General features: G+C 38.6%; 1 protein-coding gene across 1 annotated transcript in view; it reads left to right on the top strand.

Annotated features, from left to right (window-relative positions):
• PGAP1 (post-GPI attachment to proteins inositol deacylase 1) overlaps nucleotides 1–22,339 on the top strand; it is a 69,492-nt gene that overhangs the window by 11,161 nt on the left and 35,992 nt on the right. The window contains exons 4-7 of the mRNA XM_040971916.1: nucleotides 3,050–3,221; nucleotides 5,692–5,849; nucleotides 12,054–12,106; nucleotides 13,231–13,297. Of these exons, the coding sequence (XP_040827850.1) occupies nucleotides 3,050–3,221; nucleotides 5,692–5,849; nucleotides 12,054–12,106; nucleotides 13,231–13,297 (450 nt within the window). The remainder of the gene's footprint in view (nucleotides 1–3,049; nucleotides 3,222–5,691; nucleotides 5,850–12,053; nucleotides 12,107–13,230; nucleotides 13,298–22,339) is intronic.

Here is a 22,339-nt window from a genome sequence, read left to right as displayed (position 1 = left end):
CTATGTATGTGGAAGGGCAGGAAAAAGCTCCTGGCTCCCAGGCTTTGAGCTGGCCCTTTGCAGGTCTTGTGGCCATCTAGGGAATCAGTCAGCAAATGGAAGGTCTCTAGCTCTCTCTTTTTTTCTTCTCTCTGTAACTTTGACTTTAAAATAAATATTTTTTAAAATTAAAGAATAATGAAAACCAAAAGCAAGACAAAGCAAGAAAACCACACAAAAGGGCTTTAATATCTTAGGGATCTTGAGATGTTTGTTTTGGGGCCTGGGGTAATGGCTCAATGAATAAATCCTTGCCTTGCATGAGCCGGGATCCCATGTGGGCACCTGTTCATGTCCTGGCTGCTCAACTTCCCATCCAGCTTTCTGCTTATGGGCTGGAAAGCAGCGAAGGATGGCCCAAAGCTTTGGGATCCTGCACCCACATGGGAAACCTAGAGGGGGCTCTGGGCTCTTGGTTGTGTTGTGACTACTTGGGCAGTGAACCAGTGGATGAAAGATCTTTCTCTGTCTCTGTAAATCTGACCGGCCTTTCCAATAAAAAAAATATATTTTTAAAATATGCTTGTATTGGGAAGAATCTTTTAACATTCCATATCTACAAAAATGTCCTTCAGAATGATTAACAATAAATTTTTATGCTAAACTGTAGTCCAGGAAAGTAAGAAGTATTCAAAGTTCTGAAATAAAATTGAAAGCCAAAAATATTATCAAAACAGATTAAATCTTTGTATCAAAAAAATACCTCCTCTACCATGTTCATGGCAGTGCTGTTGACAATAGGAAAGATATGTAATGAACTGAACCTTTATCATCAGAGAAATGGGTAAAGAAAATGTGATATATGTACACAATTGAGTAGTATTCAGCCATTGAAAGTGAGAAATCCTGTCATTTGTAGCAAAATGGATAGACCTGGAAGACATGTTAGTGAAATAAACCAGACCCAAAAAGGCATATTTTATGTGTTCTTTCCCATATATTGGAGCTAAAACAATAACCATGAAAACCAGAGCACAGAATGTTGATTACTAGAGGCTGCAAGGGGGAGGAAGGGTTAGAAGGAGCTTATCTAAAAAACTGGCAGAAGCTGGGTGAGGTGCTTCATTTGTGGCAAATATACTGCTCTACAGTATTAATATAGGGGTAGCAAGATACAGAACATGCAGAAATTCTATGAAATTTTTTATAAATTTTAAACTATCCTAAGATTTTAGAAATGAATACACATAATCAAATTTATCCTTCAGAGATGAAGAAAAATAGACCTTACAAAACAGCAAAAAAAAAAAACCTGAAAACTGAAGGAATTCATCACTCCTAGTTTAGGCCTATAAGAAATGTTTAACGGATTTCTTTATTACAAATGAAAGAATGTTGGGTCCTTGTCACCTATATGGGAACCCAGATTGAGCTCTGAGCTTCAAGGTCTGGCCTGGCCTAACTTCAGCCGTGGCAGAAATATTGGGGAAACCAGTAAATGGGAGCCCTGTTTGTCTACCTCAAAAAAAAAAAAAAAAAAAGATAATTCTAGAGATTTATATTTTATTCTTAATTTCTGCATTTGATTTGTTATGTATCCAAGGTTTTTTGCCTTAGGCTGTGGTTTTGTAATTTTTTTCTTTTATTATTTCTTGTTTGAATACCAAGTAGTATTCACCAGTGAACGTATTTGCATCCTTAGCTCTTTGTGAAGCACAACTTGTTGAAATGAATTTAATTTCTTAAATGTGTATGCAATTCAGAATTTTCTTCTCATTTTAGTTTTCTGACTTTGTGTTTTAAAGAAATGTATATATTTCATATATTGCTAAAATTATTGGCATCATTTTTTACATATTTTTAAAAAATTAAAAATAGAAGACATGTCTGCACCTCCATATTTATTGTGCTATTCAAAATAGCTAAGATACGGGATCAAGATAAGGATGCATCAATAAGTGAATGGATGAAGAAAATGTATACTTACACAACTGAAATGTTAACTCAGCCATGAAAAGCCTGAAATCCTATTGTTTGTAACAACATAGGTTCACCTGGATGACGTAATGTTAGATAAAATAACCCAGACACAGAATGTCACATGAGCTCATTATATGTAGAATCAAAAAAGTTGCTCTCAAAGAAGTTAGTATTAGAACAGTGAAAACCTGGCAGTGGGTGGGAGGTGGGGAGTTGGTAGACAGAATAGTGAGTAGTTACAATGTTACAGTTGGGAAGAAGGAACAAGTGTGATACCCTGTTGTGCAATAAGATAAGGACTGATAACAGCATTATAGATTTAATGATTTAATGCATTAAAGACCGATTATGATTTTAATGACTAAAATGAGGACTTTGCTCTCACCACAAAGCAATTGTAAATGTTTGAAGTGACAGATATGCTGATTATTCTAATCTGATCATTTCACATGGATGTGTGTCAATAAAATAAAACTTAAAAAACCAACTTGGTAATCGGATCAGAGTGTGGTATAAACACAAAAGATGTTTTAAAAGGCACTTAAGATATATATATATATATATATATATGTATATATGTATATATATTGTTTAATAAAAGAGTTTAGTTGTCAGTGAATGTTTGAAATGCTGATCTGTTGGTAAGCACTAGTATACAGAGAAAAAATTCAATAGGGTAAGAGATACCAGCATGTGAAGGAGTGTATCGCAATAGCAACCACTCTTGTCTTGACTTTTTTGATGTTGTTTTCAATTGCAAATAAATGATCTTGTTTCTTGTGTTGTGCACATTCTAATATTCTGGTTTATATCAAATACAGTTATACCTCAGATTTCATTCAGTATAACAAATAACACAAACATGATTTGCTAAATCAGGTATTCCAGTTTTGATTCAGAACACCATGATACAGCTGTTAAGAATGTTTGGCAGATTACAAAATAGCATGTATATAGTAATTGAAACTATATAAATATGTACTTTATGATGAAAGATTTAATTTTTTCTGTAACTGCTCATATGCAGGGAGAAATATTTAGTATTTTATTATGCTAAATCTTAATTATGTTATGATGGTTTTTAAAATAGGGTCAAGAATTTGCTCCAAAAAGTGTGGCAATAATTGGTCATTCTATGGGTGGCCTTGTTGCAAGAGCATTGCTCACATTGAAGAATTTTAAGCAGGATTTGATAAACCTTCTCATCACACAAGCCACACCTCATGTTGCTCCTGTGATGCCCTTAGATCGTTTCATTACGGGTGAGTACTGTTGGCATCAACACTAACCGACTTCTCCATTGTTCAGGATTAGCAAAGTAAATCTCAGCAGGTGTTCCCGCCAGGGTGCACGGCAGATTTATCCACGTGTACAGTGTCTCAGTTGCAAGTCAGCTCTGAATAACCCATATCTTTCAACTTAGGCTTATAATTGAAACTACTCTTAGTTTCCTCTATGAATAGCTGCTTAACGTGTTTGACACGTGGTTTGTAATCCCTGGGTAACAGAACGTCAATTTTGTTTTTCCTAAGGGTAATTCCAAGTTTCTTAAGATGGGCTTAAACTTCAGTGCTGTTAACTGTTTCAGTACATGTCCCAAATAAGCTTATATTTAAATAAAATAGTAGCAATCTCTAGCTTTTATTTTAAACTTGTATTTATTTATTTCAGAGGCAGAGACAGTGTTTTTATCTGTTGGCCAGTCTCAAATTCTAATAGTGCGTGGGGCAGGGCTGGACTGAAGCAGAGCTGGGAACTCAAACCGGATCTCCCACAGGGGTGGCTGGAATGTAGTCACTTCAGCCGTCACTGCTACGTTCCAGGGTACACGGTGGCTGGCACCAGAAATTGAAACCAGATACGCTAACCTCAGACATAGGAGTCTCAGCTGTTTGGTTAACCACTTGCTCCAGTGTTCAGATGAATAGATGTTTAATGCTCTTTCTTAATTACTAATATAATATGCAATATAATTCCTGAAACTGAGACAGAATTATAAATATTTATTGGGGCATTAAGAACTTTATGTAATTCTCTCTGCAGTTGTCTGATAGAAAAAAAGAACCAATGTAAAATTCTGGCCCAGTGTCATTCAGGCAGAAGGGAGTGGAGTCAGTATTTGCCCCTGGCTTACTTACTACTGGGGCTGTCCTGCCTGTTAATTGAGGAACATTGATATAACATAGGAAACAAAGCTGGGGCTAATACTATCATGTTGTGGAGAGTATTGAAGGAAAATAGGGACTTGTACCTGATATCATATAATTAAATAATCAGTACAGTGTTATCTTTATTGCTTCTAGAAGTATTGTATGAGCAGGGGAAAAGATAACTAAAAGTAACTTCCTCATCAGTAAACGTACATTTATAACCTAACAAAATTTGTATCATCGTTATTTTTATAAAAATTTTCCTTGTAGTTAGGTTAGAAATATCCCCTAGTAACTATACATCAAAATAGTTTTCCAAAATGTCCCTAACATTAGTAATGCTGGCAAAGAAATTCATTTGCTGGAAATACCTGATGCAACAGTATTAACTGTGGAGTATAATTTTTCAGTTATTTACACTTAAAATTTTGCTTGTATAAAATCTTTTAATTTTTAATGAAGTTATTTAAATGACAACTGCTGCTAGTAATTGTGATCATAGATTTAGAAAAATAATTAAATGTTAAAAGTAAATTTTAAAACATTCTTTGTGAGGTGAACTTTTAGTAAAATCAGGTTTTACTATTTTGAAGGCTGGTGATGCTCAGGTGAAAGTGATTTTTAGGGTCAGGCCAAAAGTGATTCTTAAGTACAGGGCACCTTTCTTGTGATTAGTTAGCCTCCTTTTTTCTTGTTTTGTATTTATTTTTCATTTCTTTAAGTCAGGATAGAATGAAAAAAAAATTTCAGAATGCAGGATTCATCTGACCTTCAAAAGTCGATTCCCTGTTGATAACCATAGCTGGAGATAATACTTAAACAGAGGGAAGAAGGTCCTTTCTTGGGTTCTGCACTTCAGAGAACTGCTCTGGCCTGGCCTTTCTCCACAGGGCGAGGGCTCCCCATTTGTACCTTATGCCACTACTTTTAGACTGTGAGCCAGGTAAGCAAACTTCCATGATTTTCTTGCTTGTGAGCCCAAGCCCACTTGCAGGGCGTTTGTGTGCTTCTTAGCTGGCCTGGTTCTTCTGAGGGCAGGTAGTCCTGTTCCTAACTTTGAGTTGTGGCCACTGGCTGACTCTGCAGAAACTACAGACAGTGTTAGGAGTCTGCGAATGAGATAAGGGAGTGGGGCTAGTGCAGTAGGAGATCTCTACCACCTTCATTGTCCATTGGTCAACTCTGAGTACCTGAGAAGTCCTAACTTCAATCTGTCTTAAAGATTATTTCAGTGACATATTTGTCACAGTAGGAAAAGGAAACATACTTACCAGTTTGGTGGTAGGATTTTTAACTTTAGACTGTTTAGACATTTGACCTGTAGGCTCTATTGGTACTCCTGCTCCAAGCCCTCCAAGTGTTAGAACCCTGTCAGCTTGATAGTGGTCTAAGTTAAGTATTGCTGAGAACTTTCATAAGAACAGCTTGATGTGCCCATGGTGCTGGGATGAAAAGCCATTCATATTTGATAAGTAGGATAAGAAATGAGAACTTCAGTTAAGTATTGGTTAAAAATTCAGTTAACTGTTATACATAGTGTACTGCATACTTTTCAATGTCTCTATTTTTTATTTCCTACCAGATTTTTATATGACTGTAAACAACTATTGGATTCTAAATGCTCGACACATAAATCTAACCACACTTTCTGTAGCTGGAGGGTTCCGGGATTACCAAGTTCGTTCAGGACTGACCTTCCTACCAAAATTAAGCCATCATACCAGTGCCTTATCTGTTGTGGTAAATATTTTCTTTTTACAATCCTACTGAATAAGTCATAATGGACATAGGAAACATGAAAGGGAAAGTCATAGGCACTGTTAAGTTGGTGGTGTAGGCTGGCTGCTTGTCCATGCATGTGTGTGAGAAAGAGATGGGATGTGAGTGAAGGAATATGACTGTTGAGAAGGTAGCATTGTGTATGTTTATAACCGTAGAAAGAGGATTTAAGCACTTTAGTGGAAATTACTTCTATTTTTAAGGAGTAATCATTTCTTGTGTAGCTGTAAGTGTTCAACCATATATAGAAGTAATTAATGTCAAATCTATCACATAGTCCTGAGCACTAAACTTGAGTGAAGATTTGCCCATTTAAAAATATTTTGCTTTGGTGGCATACTTTTAAGAGCCCTGATTAACCAGTTAATCAAGTTATTGTTAGTCACTCTTCCCTGCCAGGATATCAAGTATTTGATCTTTAACTGGTTTATGCAGCCTATGTAAAATGAATTCAAGTTAGGACTGCTTTCTAGTGTATTTAACTAAGTCTTCAATTCATATCTTGATTCAGTATACACATCACCTTCAAATATAAGTTAGTTTACTTTCACGAGGGAAAAATCAGCAGAATGGCATAACTGCATTCCTTTTGGTTTTGGGAGATGATGCTAGGAAGTCACTGTCCCATTCCTGTTCATTTTCATGCACATTTCTTTGTTCATTTTATCTTCTGCTAGCTCACCATAGATCACTGTTCATTTACTAAATAGGCATTTACTGAGCTGTGCTATGTATGAAGAAAACTTGCTAAGCCATTCTGCTGTTTGGCATCATTGTTTAAGTTCTTAAACTACACACTAACACTTCAGTCGGCTAAGATGGCTTCATCATGTAAAATCATATATACCTTATGTTTCAGCCTGTCCTGGAGGATGTTGCTGCCACATCCTGAAGCTTACATTTGAAGGAACTTTAAAAAAGCTCTTCAGTCCTATTTGTGCTTTTTCCTGTTTTCTCTAACGCCTTTCATAATGTGTTACTTTGGGGAAATGTGTATTTCTAAATCTCTGATGAAAATCTGTTGTTGATGGGACATCCTCAATACTCCGTATTTTCTAATCTGAGTTTTGTGGTTTCAGCACTCAGATAATATGCTGTCTGTCTGTCTTAGTTCTTCATGCATGCTGACTCTTAATAAGTTATGATTCAGGAGTAGCAATTTTTTTTAAAGATTTATTTATTTTTATTGCAAAGTCAGATATACAGAGAGGAGGAAAGACAGAGAAAAGATCTTCCATCTGATGATTCACTCCCCAAGTGAGCGCAACGGCCGGTGCTGCGCCAATCCGAAGCCAGGAACCAGGAACCTCTTCCGGGTCTTCCACATGGGTGCAGGGTCTCAAAGCTTTGGGCCATCCTCGATTACTTTCCCAGGCCACAAGCAGGGAGCTGGATGGGAAGTGGAGCTGCTGGGGTTAGAACCGGCACCCATATGGGATCCTGGAGAGTTCAAGGCAAGGACTTTAGCCGCTAGGCCATGCTGCCGGGCCCCAAGGAGTAACAATTTTTGAAAAACTATCTTAAACAATTATATGACATTTATATTCATTAGGAGTAGAAAAGTGATTTAACTTAATGACTGTAACTGTATTACTAAAATAGGCTCAACTGTGTGGTTTTTCCCTGTGTGGTTTTTCCAGCATGTCTTATTGAAGGTCCAGGCTGACAGTTGGCACTGTGTCTTGCTGTCATCATTACTACAATGCAGGAAAGAGCATAGGAGCAACATGTCATTGCTGTTCACATGGTCTTAGAGAAAACTCAGTTGCATCTTTCTTTTGTTATTTTTTTTGTTTTCACATTATTATCATTTTATGATATAGTTCCATAGACTCTAAGATTTCCCATACCCCACCCCTGAACCCCCTGCCCACTGAGTTCTTCCATATCATTACAAAAGCATAATTCCTCATAAACAGTTGTAAGCCCATCATTGCAGACATGTAGAGTGGCAGAGTCCAGCAGCCCATTGTCAAGACACACCCAACAGTTGCATTGGGAGTCCATCCTTGATCTGGAAGTAGAGATGCACACTCTACTGTATCCTCACATCTGGACCATCAATCCCTACTATAGAGTCGCTAAAATCCCCTCAAGTGGAAAGCTGCAAAACAAAACCAACAACAGGAAGCAAAACAGAACTTTACAATGCCGTAAAGTTAGACAGCATGCCACTTGATGTAATAGTCCCCATTACATAGTTACTGTGTATCTCCTTAAAAGCCACAAAACAAAATCAACAACAGAAAGAAAAATAGAAATTAAAAGGCCATGAAGTTGAATAACCTGATACTGATTGACTAAAGTGTCACTGAAGAAATGAAAAAGAAAAGGCAGCTAAAGTCCTCACTTGGAACGTGCTATGATCCCATATATGCATCAGTTCTAATCCCAGTGGACCTCTTCACATCCAGCTCCTTGCTTGTGGCCTGGGAAAGCAGTAGAGGTCTACCTGAAGCCTTGGGACCCTGCTCCCACATGGGAGACCCGGTGGAGGCTCCTGGCTCCTGGCTTTAGTCGGTTCAGCTCTAGTCGTTGCAGTCACTGATGGAGTGAATCATTGGATGGAAGATCTTCCTCTCTGTTTCTCCTCCTCTTTGTATAACTGTTTGCAATAAAAATAAATAAATCTTTAAAAAACAAAGAAAAAGAAGATCAAGAACCTTCTTAAAGAAAATGATGGTTCTATATGGCCTATGAGATATTGAAGAGTTTAATGAGAAAAAAAAAAAAACTGTTTAGAACAAATGAAACCAAACCAAAAGCATCAAAAACCATGAGATATAGTTTCTGCTGATCGTTGTTGGTGAAATGTGTCTTGTGTAGGCAACAGGTAGATGGGTTTGTATGTTTATTTCAGTCTACTCCTCTATGAGATTGATGAGTTTAAGTCATTTATGTTCAGGCTTACTATAAATAAGTGGTAATTTGGTCCTGTCATTTTAGCAATAGTTTGTTCATTGATTTTGTCTTCTATTATTATTTTACCAGAATTTTCTTCACATTTGCCTTTGTGTTTGGTGGATGCTTTTGCTTTTCTCTGTCAAGGGAGCATCTTTAGGTATCATATGTAGGGCAGGTTTGGAAGAGGCAAACTCTTTTAACTTTTCTTTGCTGTGGAAGTATTTTATTTCATTTTCATTTACAGAGGAAAGCTTTGCTGGGTACATTGTCCTTGGCTGACAATTTTTTGCTTTTAGAATCTGGAATATGTCATTCCATTCTCTTCTGGCCTGTAGAGTTTCTTCTGAGAGATGTGAGCTGTGAGCTTGACTGGCATTCCTCTATATGTCAATTGATTTTTTTTCACATGCACATTTAAACATCTTTTCTATATGTTTGATTGAAGAGAGCTTGGTTATCACAAGTTGTGGTTAAGATCACTTTTTTTGGTTCTGTGCCTCACCTGTATGTTGTTTCTCAGTTCTTTCTCTAGATTAGGGACATTTACCTTTATTGTTTCACTAAGTATACCTTTAATCCCAGCTTCTCTTTCTGCACTTCTGGAACTTCCATAACTCTTATATTTGGTCTTTTAATAAAGTCTTTCAATTCTTGAATACTTTTTTTGGTTGACCCAGTTCTGCTTTCAGATTTTTGTTTGTTTCCCCCTTGTGACAGGAAATATCTTCCAACTCTGAGATCCTTTCTTCTGCTTCCTTCATTTTATTATTGAGACTTTCCCCTGAACTTTAATTTGGTGTATTGCATCATTCATTTCCAATAATTCTGCTTGATTTTTGTTTCAGTGTTGCTATTTCCTGTTTTACATATTCCTTAAATTCCTGTATTACATGCTTCTTGTTGTTGATAAGAAGCCTTATAACAAGAGTTTTGAATTCTGTATACCCCATTTTCTCGATGTATTCCTCAGTGAACTCTGAGGTTGGCAAAGGCTTTTGCTCCTTTGTAAGGGAGTCTTCAGTAATATTCATAGTGTCTCTGTCTCTTTGCACTTGGTCATTTTACTTCTGGTTAGCAGATTCTTCTCCTTGGGGCAGGTTTCTAAACTGGTTCTACTCACATGTCTACAGTTTGATTTTACTTCTTGTGGTTGATACATGGCTCTTTGTTTGCAGTCATTTGTGCCACTCCAACAAGTTTGAAATCTGGGCTCTTATGTTAGACTTCCACAATGGTCTCTGTAGCCCCAGGTACTGGTCCCCACTCTACCTCCTGTGATCCTGTGCTATTGTTGCACCATGGTTTGTACAAGGTTTCTCCCACTTCTGGTTTGAGCAGTGCCCAGGACTGTGGAGACACCAGCTTCCTAAATAGCTAGGTAATAGGCAGCGCTGTTCCTACTAGAACGTGCTGGCCATTAGGTCTGAGGGCCACACAGACTACTTTGAGTCGTAAGCTGCCAAAATTGGTATTATTTTCAGTTGGGACCAGTGCAACGCACTGAGGTCTAAATGAATTCACTCCCAGGTCACTGTAAGCTCAGCTCACTGTTGTCCCTGTAGTCTCAAAGTCTTTGCTGCACTTTACAAAATGGCACTTGATATGCTACTGTTTGAGTTCTGGATCTGCTGGTTGTTATGTCTGTGGGCTACCTGCACTTATTTTGGGTGGAACCTGTATGATGCAGTGTCATCGCCATTTACTTGCCCTGAAATGAGTTCACTCCCAGCTTAGTGCATGCAGAGTCCTGTCCCTATCTTTTGCCTCCTTACACAAGATAGCACCAGATTCAGTGCTAGTGGAGTCTGGGCTGTGAAATCCACCCTTCCTGCACTGCCTGTTTGGGATCTGCTGCTCTGTTTCAGCTCCTGGTCAAATCAAACAAACCAACAGGACAGATGGTTCTTTGTCTGGGTTCATGTGCTGAGCTCCTGGGGAATGTCCCTTCACATGGTAGTCTGGTGGAGTTCAGATCACCACTGGCTTAATGCCGCTGGGATGTCTTGTCACTGCAATAGCATCCCATTGTCTCCACTGCTTTCCTGTGTCCAGCAGGCTCCGGGTGCCCCTCTGATATCAGGCTGTCCTTTCCTATTTCCTGGAATGTGCCCTTTCTACTTCACCATGGCTAATGTTTCTCCGTCTGTTAAAACATGTCCTCACCCTATTCCACCATCTTGAATCTCCCTCAGGCTGGAGAGGTGTGGGTTCCCCAACGGCACAAAAAGGGATTTGGATGAACATCAGCAGTTTTCATCACAGCAGTCATGAACAGCTCTTTTTGTCTGTGTCTGAGTGTTACCTTTCTTTTTTTAACTCTAGCCCACATATACTAAACTAATTGAAAGTTGACCTTTTTTAATATTACTGATAATGGTATATACTGTCTACTGGCACGACTTCCTCAACTTAACATCTCCCAATCCATAGTGAGATGAAGTAAGGCATCAGCAATAATTTCTAAATATATCAGGTGCTTATATAAGTTTAACAAGCAAGCTCTAGATTCTTTTCAGAAACTGGAAGCCAGAGGCACATTATTTATAGAATACAAGGATGATGAAAATCCTTAGAAGCTGCACATGTTTTTTACTAGTTCGTTTATTAAGGAAATTCAATATAGGGGGAGGGCTTTTTGGAGGGGTTAGGGGAATCCCAGAGCCTATGAAACAGTGTCAATAAATGAAATTTAAAAAAAAAAAGAAATCTGCAAATGATCTTATTTTTTCAGGAGTGTTTTGCTCTATGGCTCTAACCAGTAGTATACATACTAATTAGAATCCTTGTTCAAAGTAAGCAAGCATGGATTACACTCAGTAGTTTTAAAATTGTGATCAGATATAATTTTTAAAAAATCTTTCTAGGTTTAAATGTTTTTCAGACATACCACTGATTAAGAGTTAACATATCAGGCTCTGTTAAATGATAATGAGTCAAAACTGAAATTATTGAAATAGCCATTATAACTCACATTAACCAGTGTTGTATCAAAGATTCTTAAATTCTACCTCTTACTAATTAATAAGTTAAACGTTAAACTAAAATGCAGAGTCTGATGGTGTGATAGTAATGTTAAAGATAATTTAAGCTTGATTGGCCCATAATGCAATTTAGGAATAGCTGCGGTAGTTTAAACAGGAAGTAATATATTTTTACATATTATAGTGAAATTAACATGTTTATCAATACTAGATTGAGTTTTTAGACCTTTTGGTGAATAAAAATTGTTGTCTTAAGTTGATTTTTTTTCTTTCTTGTTAGAGTTCAGCAGTGCCTAAGACCTGGGTCTCAACAGACCACCTCTCCATCGTATGGTAAGTTGTTCTAACTTATTTTATTGATATGATGTACTCTTCTCTCATCAGTGTATTAATTGGCTCATCAGTTTTCTTAGAACCTGTGCACAAATATTTAACTTTGTGGAAAAATGATTATCTCTGGAACTTAGAGCTGTAACTTCACTTCTTAGATTGACAAGGATCTGCTTTCAAATCTTTCATCTCACTTCCTAAAGATTTGGTAGCATTGATCTAAAATGAAGCTAGCATCAAATAGCAAACGTCTAGATTTTGTCAGAGATGGGCAGGGTTAAATGTGCCCCTAGGAAGGCTGGCTGGTCACCTTGCCTGGGAATTTAGTTAAAGTAGCAGTAACTGTTTGAGGTAGCAACACATGGAAAACTTAGAATCAATTAGAAAGAGCTACTCTTAATGTGAATGATCAAATATGGATCAAAACTAGGCAGACTGGTGTTCATATCCATATATTGCGGCTGAAAGATTCCCTTTTGATGTTTCTCTGCCCTTGCCAGCAGTAGTGTCTAAAGAAATGCAATAATTTGGGGGCAGATAGTATATCAATAGCCAGGAGATTTAGGGAAGACAGAATGAACTGAAAATTCTACTTCAAATGGACTGGAAATTTGTTTCATTTTTGTGAGTGTGAATTTTAAGATTCATTCTTTTTTTTTTTTTTTAAGATTTAGTTATTTTTATTGGAAAGGCAGATATACAGAGTGCAGGAGAGACAGGAAGATCTTCTGTCCAATGGTTCACTCCCCAAGCGGCCACAACAGTTAGAGCTAAGCCAATCCAAAGCCAGGAACAGGAGCTCTTCCGGGTCTCCCACACAGGTGCAGGGTCCCAAGGCTTTGGGCTGTCCTCCACTGCTTTCCCAGACCACAAGCAGGGAGCTGGATGGGAAGCGGGGCTGCCAGATTTAGAACTGGCGCCCATATGGGATCCTGGATGTGCAAGGCGAGGACTTTAACCACTATGCTATCACGCTGGGCCCAAGCTTCATTCTTCATGTTTTATTTAATTTTTGATTGTTCAGCATTAAAATAAATGAAAATATTTCATTAAATAATAGACTTATGTATGTTTGGATCAAAAGTATATGGTTTAAGGAAGTTTCATTTGTAACATTTATTCTGTAGGTGTAAACAGTTGCAATTGACTACAATTCGAGCTTTCTTTGATCTTATTGATGCAGATACTAAACAGGTATGTATTTTAAACTAAAAATTATTTCAACAAAGTGAAAACTTTTGTTTTAACAGTTATAAAATTAATGCATCTTTGTTTTACTTTGATGAAAATGAAAGTTTGTATTATAGATATTTAGATTAGTTCCAAGATGTAATATTTTACATTCTTGTCTGATAATATTGTGACTACTGCTAATAATTCATAGAATATAGTGTAAAATGAAAAATTTTCCCTCAATTCTTCTGTTTCACTATTTAAAATTTGATATATCTCTTTTTGTTTTTAATTAAGGGAAATACCAGCTATTTTTATAATATTTTTTTCTCAGTAATGTAAATGTCATCATCTCATTTGACATTTTAAACCATGTTTCTTTTTTTAACAATTTTATTGGAAAGAGATTTACAGAGAGGAGAGACAGAAAGATCCTCTATCTGCTGGTTCATTCCCCAAGTGGTTGCAACAGCTGCTGCTGAACCAATTCAAAGCCAGGAGTCACGAACTTCCTCAAGGTCTCCCATGCAGGCACAGGGTCCCAAGGCTTTGGACCATTCTCCACTGTTTTACCAGGCCCCGTGCAGGGAGCTGAAAGGAAGGTAGAGCATCCAGGACATGAACTGGCACTCTTATGGGATCTCAAGCACAAGCAAGTGAGGATTTTCGCCACTGAGCCATCATGTTGTGTCCAACCATGTTTCTTTTTAAAAGTGGCCTCTGTGGTCCCGGCACAGTAGCCTAGCAGCTAAAGTCCCTGCCTTGCATGTGCCATACAGATGCCATATATGTGCCAGTTCTAATCCCGGCAGCCCCACTTCCCATCCAGCTCCCTGGTTGTGGCCTGGGAAAGCAATGGAGGATGACTTAGGATTTTGGGACCCTGCACTCATGTGGGAGACTCAGAAGAGGCTCCTGCCTCTTGCCTTCAGGTCGGCACAGCTCCAGCTGTTGTGGCCGCTTGGAGAGTGAATCAACGGATGAAAGATGCCAGAGTCCTGCTCCATCCAAGTTTGGAGCTCGAGAAGGGTGTATGGAGTCGGTGAAGAGACACAGGCACTGTCGCTTGATGCCCTCTGCTAACAGCTCCAGAAGCTATCCTTTTTATTTTCTCAGACATATCACAAGCCTCTGCACAAATGTTTGATTGTACTATTTTTACTTCATGACTAAGTGGATATGCACAGATGTTTGATTATTTTATTTTTTCTTCATGGTCAACCAGGTGCTCTTAAAGATAACTCTGAAAGTTGCCATAGTGATTTTTGTCAAAGCAAGCCATTATTCATTCTTGAGTAGTACACGTTGGACGACAGCCAGGGCTCCAAGGCCAAGGCCATGTGATTACCTACTAATCAGTAATACATTCCTACTACACGTCTGTTTCCACAGCTTGCCCATCATTTAATGGGAGAAATATGTCACAAAGGCAAAAAATATATAGAAGTCCAAGATAAAAGTTTCAAATATTGAATCCCCCTACAATTACAGGCTCTATAACCCCATAAACAAACAAACAATACTTAAAAGCATATCTCCATAATATTAATAAAAGCATCCTTTAATTCCTCTAGCCAAAAATTATATAAAAGGCTAAAACAGATACATATTCTGTGATCCAAAGAAATTACAAAGACAGCTAACCTTTAAGGTCACAGTAACTGTACTTGTCGCCATAGCAGTTTCAGCTCATACTCCCACCACTTTCACTAATTTTTTAGAATATTTATCAAGCCATTTCCTAGAAACCTTGCCATGTGTCTGAGCCAGATTCTGGGGCAATCGGTAGGCACACAATAAGGTGTCCAGAAACAGTATGTGTGCAAATTGTCAAAGGCCCTCTCACCAAGACATTATCAGCAACATTAATTCCCAAGCTCACATCAGTCCCAAAAGGCATCTTACAGGAGCAAACAACAATGCTTCAATAGATACAGAATTCTTAGTGGTGTGGTTGAGTGTCCATGCAAAAGGAGGTGAGACTACATCAAGGTGGTCGGAGAGACATCCACTGGGCCTTGCCAAACAGCTGGAAGCTCCTCTTGGCCTTGCCAAACAGGGTAGCTGTTCTCTTCACACCTTCGTATCATCCATATCCACTGCACAGACCCTAGCAGGAAGATCTTCCTTCCTGTCTCTCCTCCTCTCTGTATATCTGACTTTCCAATAAAAATCAAATAAATCTTAAAAAAATTTTTTTAAGTGGCTTTAGCTTTCTGATAAGATAAAGAGATGTATGTGCATTGGATAACCCGGGCTCATGATAACTTAAATTATGCCCTTCTATCAGTGGGGTTTTTGTATAATTTCATGCTATCAGCTCTTCAGAGTACCCATTTTGCAAGTTGTTAAGTTAGCTGAACACCTGGAAATCATAGTGTCTTTTATAAAACACCATGTCCCCCTTTCAGCTATGTCTTGTCTACCAACAAGTACGTACTTACCAGGTTCGAAGGATCTCGGTGGCATTCAGAGAATCCTACTCATGAACTGGAATGTCTTTTTTTTTTTTATTTGAAAGGTTTATTTATTTTTATTGAAAGGCAGATGTACAGAGAGGAGGAGAGACAGAGAGGAAGATCTTCCATCCGATCCTTCACTCCCCATGCGACCACAACGGATGGTGCTGAACCAATCCGAAGGCAGGAGCCAGGAGCTGTTCCAGGTCTCCCACGCGGGTGCAGGGTCCCAAGGCTTTGGGACATTCTCCACTGCTTTCCCAGGCCACAAGCAGGGAGCTAGATGGGAAGTGGAGCAGCCGGGATTAGAACCGGCACCCATATGGGATCCTGGGCGTGCAAGGTGAGGACTTTAACCACTACACTATCACGCTGGGCCCATGAACTTGAATTTCTTTTCTGTGAGTTGGGAGCAAGGTGTATTATTTCTTAAACATTTTTTTTCCACCTCAGGCTATCATGCATTATATCACTGTTTCATGGAAATATATTTTAAAAGTTGTTGCCCTGGCTTCTCAGTTATCTTCTTCTTTGTGGCAAAATATTACAGTCCAAGTATTTTTGGAGTCTTTGTCCTGAAACTCCAGCTCTTTGACAGATCATAAGCGTGACATCTCAGTAGTTCTCTAAGCAGTGTGTTCCTTCTTACCGTGTCTTAGAACTTTTTCACTTTCTTGAGAAGTAGGGAAAAGTGTCTGTTTCTTCCTAAAGTCTCAGAGAGTGACGTAACTGCTATTAAAAGAATTACAATTCTTATCTCTCTTTAGAGGATCCAAGTAATTGTGTTTTACCACATCATAAACCACAAAATTTCATGTTAAGATATCTTTAAGGAAGTATATAGACTTTATGGGGTTGACAATGTGATGTGGTTATGAAACACACTTTGTTGTTTTATTGATATTGTTTTAGTTGATAAGTTTGACTATGGCTAAAATATTTTAAATTTACTTGAGCAGAGCCTGGCGTGATAGCGTAGGGGTTAAGGTCCTAACCTTGAATGCCCCGGGATCCCATATGGACGTCAGGTCTGATCCCGGCAGCTCTACTTCCCATCCAGCTCCCTGCTTGTGGCCTAGGAAGGCAGTCGAGGATGGTCCAAAGCCTTGAGACCCTGCACCCGTGTGGGAGACCGGAAGAGCTCCTGGCTCCTGGCTTTGGATTGGCTCGGCTCTGCCCGTTGGTCGCTTGGGGAGTGAACCATTGGACGGAGGATCTTCTCTATCTCTCCTCCTCTCTGAATATCTGCCTTTCCAATGAAAATAGATAAATCTTTAAAAAAAATTACTTGAGCAAGTACAGTTAATACAGGAATAGAATCAAAATTGAAAGAGCAGTTTTATTTGAACCAGTATTTGGTGACTTTATTCTGACCAATGAAGAAGTACTTCAGCCATGTATATTCCTTTACAAATTGTACATAAAGCCAGTTTTCATAGGTAAAAATCATGTTTTCTGGTAACACATGAGAACTCAAATACACAGGTAAATTTTAGTCTCAATACATGTTTTACAGACATGTTTTTAGGAGCAAAATGGAAATATTGAGTAACTACACTGCTTAGAATCACAATACACTACTGTTTATGAAACTGAGTTCCACTAAATATACTCACAACAGCTGGTTCTTTGTACATCTGTACTTGGGGATGTAACTATCCACAGATTGAAAATCTTTGCAAAATGTTTCATCTCAAGCATGTTTTGTTTCTCCCAAAAATAGCACAACTGTTTACATTGTGTTTGAATTGTTTTGGATATTATAAATAACCTAGAAATGATTCAAACGAAGTGGAAGGAATTTATAGATTATATGCAGATACCGTGCAATTTTATATAAGGGAAGTTTTTTTTTTTTTTTTTAAGATTTATTTATTTTAGGCCTGGTGTGGTTAACTAGTGGTTGAAGTCCTCATCTTGCATGTGCAGGGATCCTGTTTGGGCACTGGTTCATGTCCTGGCTGCTCCACTTCCCTTCCAGTTCCCCTTGTGGCCTGGGGCAACAGTCAAGGACGGCCTAAAGCCTTGGGACCCTGCACCCGTGTGGGAGACCCGGAGGAGGCTCCAGGCTCCTGGTTTGGATTAGTGCAGCTGTGGTCATTGTGGCCAATTGGGGGGAGTGATGCAGCAGATGGAAGATCTTTCTGTCTCTCCTTCTCTCTCTAAATGTGATTTTCCAATAAAAATAATTAAATCTTGTTTATAAAATATTTATTTTACCTGGAAGTCAGGAATACTGGCAGAGATGAGAGATGGAGTGATCTTTGATCTGCTGGTTCACTTCCCAAATGGGCATAATAGCCAGAGCTAAGCTGGTCCAGACCTGAGAGCCCAGAGCTTATTCCAGGTCTGCTACAAAGCTGCGAGGGCCCAAGGCCTTAGGGTCTCCTCAGTTACTTACACAGGCCACTAACATGAAACTAGATTGGAAGTGCTCAACTGGAAATCGACTAGTGCTCATATGGCATGCTGGTGCTACAAGTAGAGGATTAGTCTACAGCTTCATTGCTTTTTTGTTTTTGTTTGTTTGTTTGTTGCTTTTTTAAATTGGATTTGCCCATATTCTATTTTTTAATATTTGTAAATTTTATTTTGAATTTTGAATTATGTGGTACAATTTCATATAGGCTGGGATTCACCACCAAGCTTCCCTCCCCCCGACAGATTTTCCTCATTTTACTACAATGGGGTAGTCCTTCATAAGGAATCATAATTCTATCAGTCTCTTTAAATGTATCCCGACATTGTTGGTACAGACAATGCTACACAGTCCAACGTCCCATGTCCAACGGTTTCACTGGGAATCCATCTTTCGTTGTTTTGACCCTGGGGACTGTTTTCTCCTTGGGCTCTTGGAATCAGTTCCCCACATATACTAAGAGATGACTATATTTAATGCTCTGCACTAAATTATAGAAAATAAAGCATTAGAGTGTGATTTTCAATAATAAGAAACATGCAATCCAAGAGAACAGAATGTACATAGAAAATGTAACTTGGAGCTTAATTAATCCCAAACATGTTGTACCAAGAATTTTAAATGTTTTTAGTGGGTATCAGAATAAAAGTTGTAACTCAAAGCTTATGTGAGAATTACCTAGAGAAGTAAAGATGATACTGTCTTGACTTAACAAAATTTTAGATTTTTCCTTTTTTAAAAATTTCAAGTTAATCTAAAAGGTAAGAAACTCACAGATGCACAAGGGACATGTTTGGGGTGGAGTTAGTCAGGAGGGGAAAGGTGATAGAGAGAGAAATATTTCTGCCTTCCATTCTTGGTGTGAAAAGAGAGATCACCACCTGCTCCTCGCCCCATGCATACACACACGATGCTCAATGCTCGTCTTCATGTGACCTTTTTTTTTTTTTTTTTTTTTAAGAATTAACACATGAGTTTATTTTGGTGCAAAAACATTTGAAGTCCGTGCATTTCTTTTTGGGTAATACCCATTTCCTCCCAATTTTTTTTCATATGATATTGAGAAGAGTAGTGGGTTCATGGTTTCTTGATGAGAAGTCTTTCCTGGGAAGGAGTCATTTGATTGATAGCTGGTGGGATTTACAAAGAACAGGTGGAGTGCAGATTCGTCATGTCTTGTTTGTGTAGTTACTTCCTGCTGATTAGGGAAGTAGGGCTGTCCTGCGTTCAGAACCCTTTCTGTCTTGTCTGATGAATCCCTCTCACAAGCCAGGTAACTTCCGTTCATTGCCAGTGGCTGTGTCCTCTGCTGCTTCATCATTACTCTGAGATATTGCTGTCTTTGCACAAGAGTCAGCAATGTAGGGCCTGGTGTGGTAGCCTAGTGGCTAAAGTCCTTGCTTTGTATGCACTGGGATCCCATATGGCACTGTTTTTTTGTGCCAACTGCTCCACTTCCCATCCAGATTCCTGCCTGTCATCTGGGAAAGCAGTTATAGGCTATAATATTATATAACTATATTGCACACTGGTATAATTAACAGATGGCATAAACTAGGCCCAGAATGCCATCCAGCTATGGGCTACTTTTCTCCCAGCAGTATAACACTTGACCAGGGATAAGACAACCTAGGCAGTTGCTTAAGTGAAAGTTTTGCTGTAAAGATTTATGCTTCTAATTGATGTGGTAGCTTTAACAAGTCAAGCCAATTCGCTCTAAGAACAAGTTGATTATAGAGGTTGAGTCAATGAATATGTAAATTCCACCATCCTCTTTAGTTATACCATATCTAGTAGTATCGAGTATACTACTCTGTGTACCCTGTTTTAAGGACATCAGCAAACATGAGTTTTTCTAGCATTCTATCAGAATGGCAAAGGAATTAACTTTAAGAAGTTAGTTAGGGTCTGGTGCAGTAGCCTAATGGCTAAAGTCCTCACCTTGTATGTACTGGGATCCCATAAGGGCCCCAATTTGTGTCCTGGCTGCTCTATTTCCCACCCAGCTCCCTGCTTGTGGCCTTGAAAAGCAGTCTATAACAGCCCAAAGCCTTGGTACCCTGCATCCATGTGTGAGGCCCAGAAGAAGCTCCAGGTTCCTCGCTTTAGATTGACTCAGCTCCAGCCATTGTGGGGAGGTGAACCAGTGGATGGAATATCTTTCTGTCTCTCCTCTCTCAATCTGTCTTGCCAAGAAGAACTAAATACATTTTTAAGAAAAAAGTGTATTTGTTACACAGTAGTTAAGATATGGAACCATCCCAGATATCCACCAACTGATGAGTGGATAAAGAAAATATGGTACATGTACATTATAGAATACTACTCAGCCCTGGTAAAGAATGGAATCTTACTGTTTCCAAAAAATGGACTCAGCTGGAAACTGTTATACTTAGTGAACTAAGCCATTCCCACAAAGACAAATATCTTATGCTCTTCTGATTTGTGATAATACACAGAACATAGAAATGTAATCTCTGTATGTAAGATTAACAAGCTGAGAATTAACTGCTGTATCAGCAAGTGTATATTCATGAATAGTAGTAGACTTGTTTGTAATCTAGTTTGCTTTTATTATATGTAGTTTTTTTCTCCTTGCTCTATTTACTGTATCATATTACCTTTAAATATCAAAAGGTTAAGTTTGTTACAGTGAAGTGATTTATGTATAATTGTAGTGATTTGGGAAAAAATAGGGGGAAGGGAAGAATGGGGTCCCCTATGCTTCCAAATCTGTTATCATTAATAATGTGAGATCTGTTGACTTTATATAAATTAAAAACAAGATTAAAAAGTTACTTGTGAAGTTGCTTCATATCAGTCATAAAAGGAGTTTGTTATTTAGATGGGTAACGTAATAGTTTTCTTGTTTTGCTAAAAACATCCTTCAGTATTTCAAAGTAACATGGAATCAAGTATTTACTCTGTATATGGCAGAATATTGTCCTGGGAAGATTTGCTCAGATGGGAATGTATTATTTTTACAAAGTAATTTGTTAGACCACCTCCAGGGGCCCCTTTGCCCAAACCACGCCCCATTTCAGCAGGAAGTAGCCTTAAGATATCATTGCCCTTTACCCCTACAGAAGTAGAATGTGGGATTTCAAGAAGGGGTTCTGAGGCCATCCAGGCCTGCTGAGGTCGTGGCCACACCTTCAGGTGGGTGGCACCAACCTTGCCCATTTCCTAGCTGATTAAGAGACCACCAATGGAGAACATCTTACCTGTAGGTTCCCACCCAATAAGGAGGGTTCAGGGAATGCTTAAAGTCCTAAGACTCCTTTGGTGTGTCTCTCTCCCTTCCCTTTCAAAAGACACCCCACCTCCAGGCTTTCTCTCCGGAGGTGCTTTCTCTCCGGAGGTGCTTTCTCTTTCCCCCTCCCTTCGCTGTTCACCTGGTCCCTTTGCAAATGAACTTTTCCGTCTGCAACAACAAAAAAAGTAACTGGTTAGAAATGTGCAAGCAAATACTAGGTGGCTTTCTAAAGGTTTGAAAGTATCTAATATTACTGGGTCTTCTCTGTCATTTCTTTGCTATTAGCTCATTGTGGTGTTGATGAGAAAATCATTTAGATGTTTCAATGCTTAAACTAGACAGTTGAATAGTGATTTCAAAGAGATTTTTTTTCTCTTTTAAAGGAGGGGCAGTTTACATAAAGCTTTCAATGTTTATTGTATTAAGATATTGAAAAAGCAAGTAGAAGAGAGTGAAAGAACAGTTTCTCTAGGAACCAATGAATTCTTTATTTTGGGACTGACACTTGTCTAAGTTTGGAAACTGATGTGGAATTGCTAGGCCAGAGAATCTCTTCAGTTCTCTTCTGGTTCTCTTCTGGTTTATGATGGTTCATTCCTGCTATTCCTTAAGAAGCATCATTGTGTAATGCATAGAAGCACAGAGCTAGAGCTAGAGCAGGGTTTGACTCTCAGTCCAGACTTTATAGCTGTGTGACCTTGAGCAAGCTCCTTAATTTCTCTATTTTAATTTCCTCATATTTAAAATGCAGTGGCTATGGCGGTGGCTATGGCAGGAGTGGCAGCTATGACAGCTATAACAATGGCAGAGGCGGCTTTGGTGGTAGTGGAAGCAACTTTGGAGGCGGTGGAAGCTACAATGAGTTTGGCAGTTACAACAATCAGTCTTCAAATTTTGGACGCATGAAGGGACGAAACTACGGGGGCAGA

The sequence above is a fragment of the Ochotona curzoniae genome, unplaced genomic scaffold (genome assembly GCF_017591425.1).
Source record: "Ochotona curzoniae isolate NIBS_2020 unplaced genomic scaffold, NIBS_Ocur_1.0 contig_2210, whole genome shotgun sequence".
Taxonomy (NCBI): domain Eukaryota; kingdom Metazoa; phylum Chordata; class Mammalia; order Lagomorpha; family Ochotonidae; genus Ochotona; species Ochotona curzoniae.
Note: the sequence above shows the minus strand (reverse complement) of the source record. Positions and strands in the feature narration are given on the sequence as shown.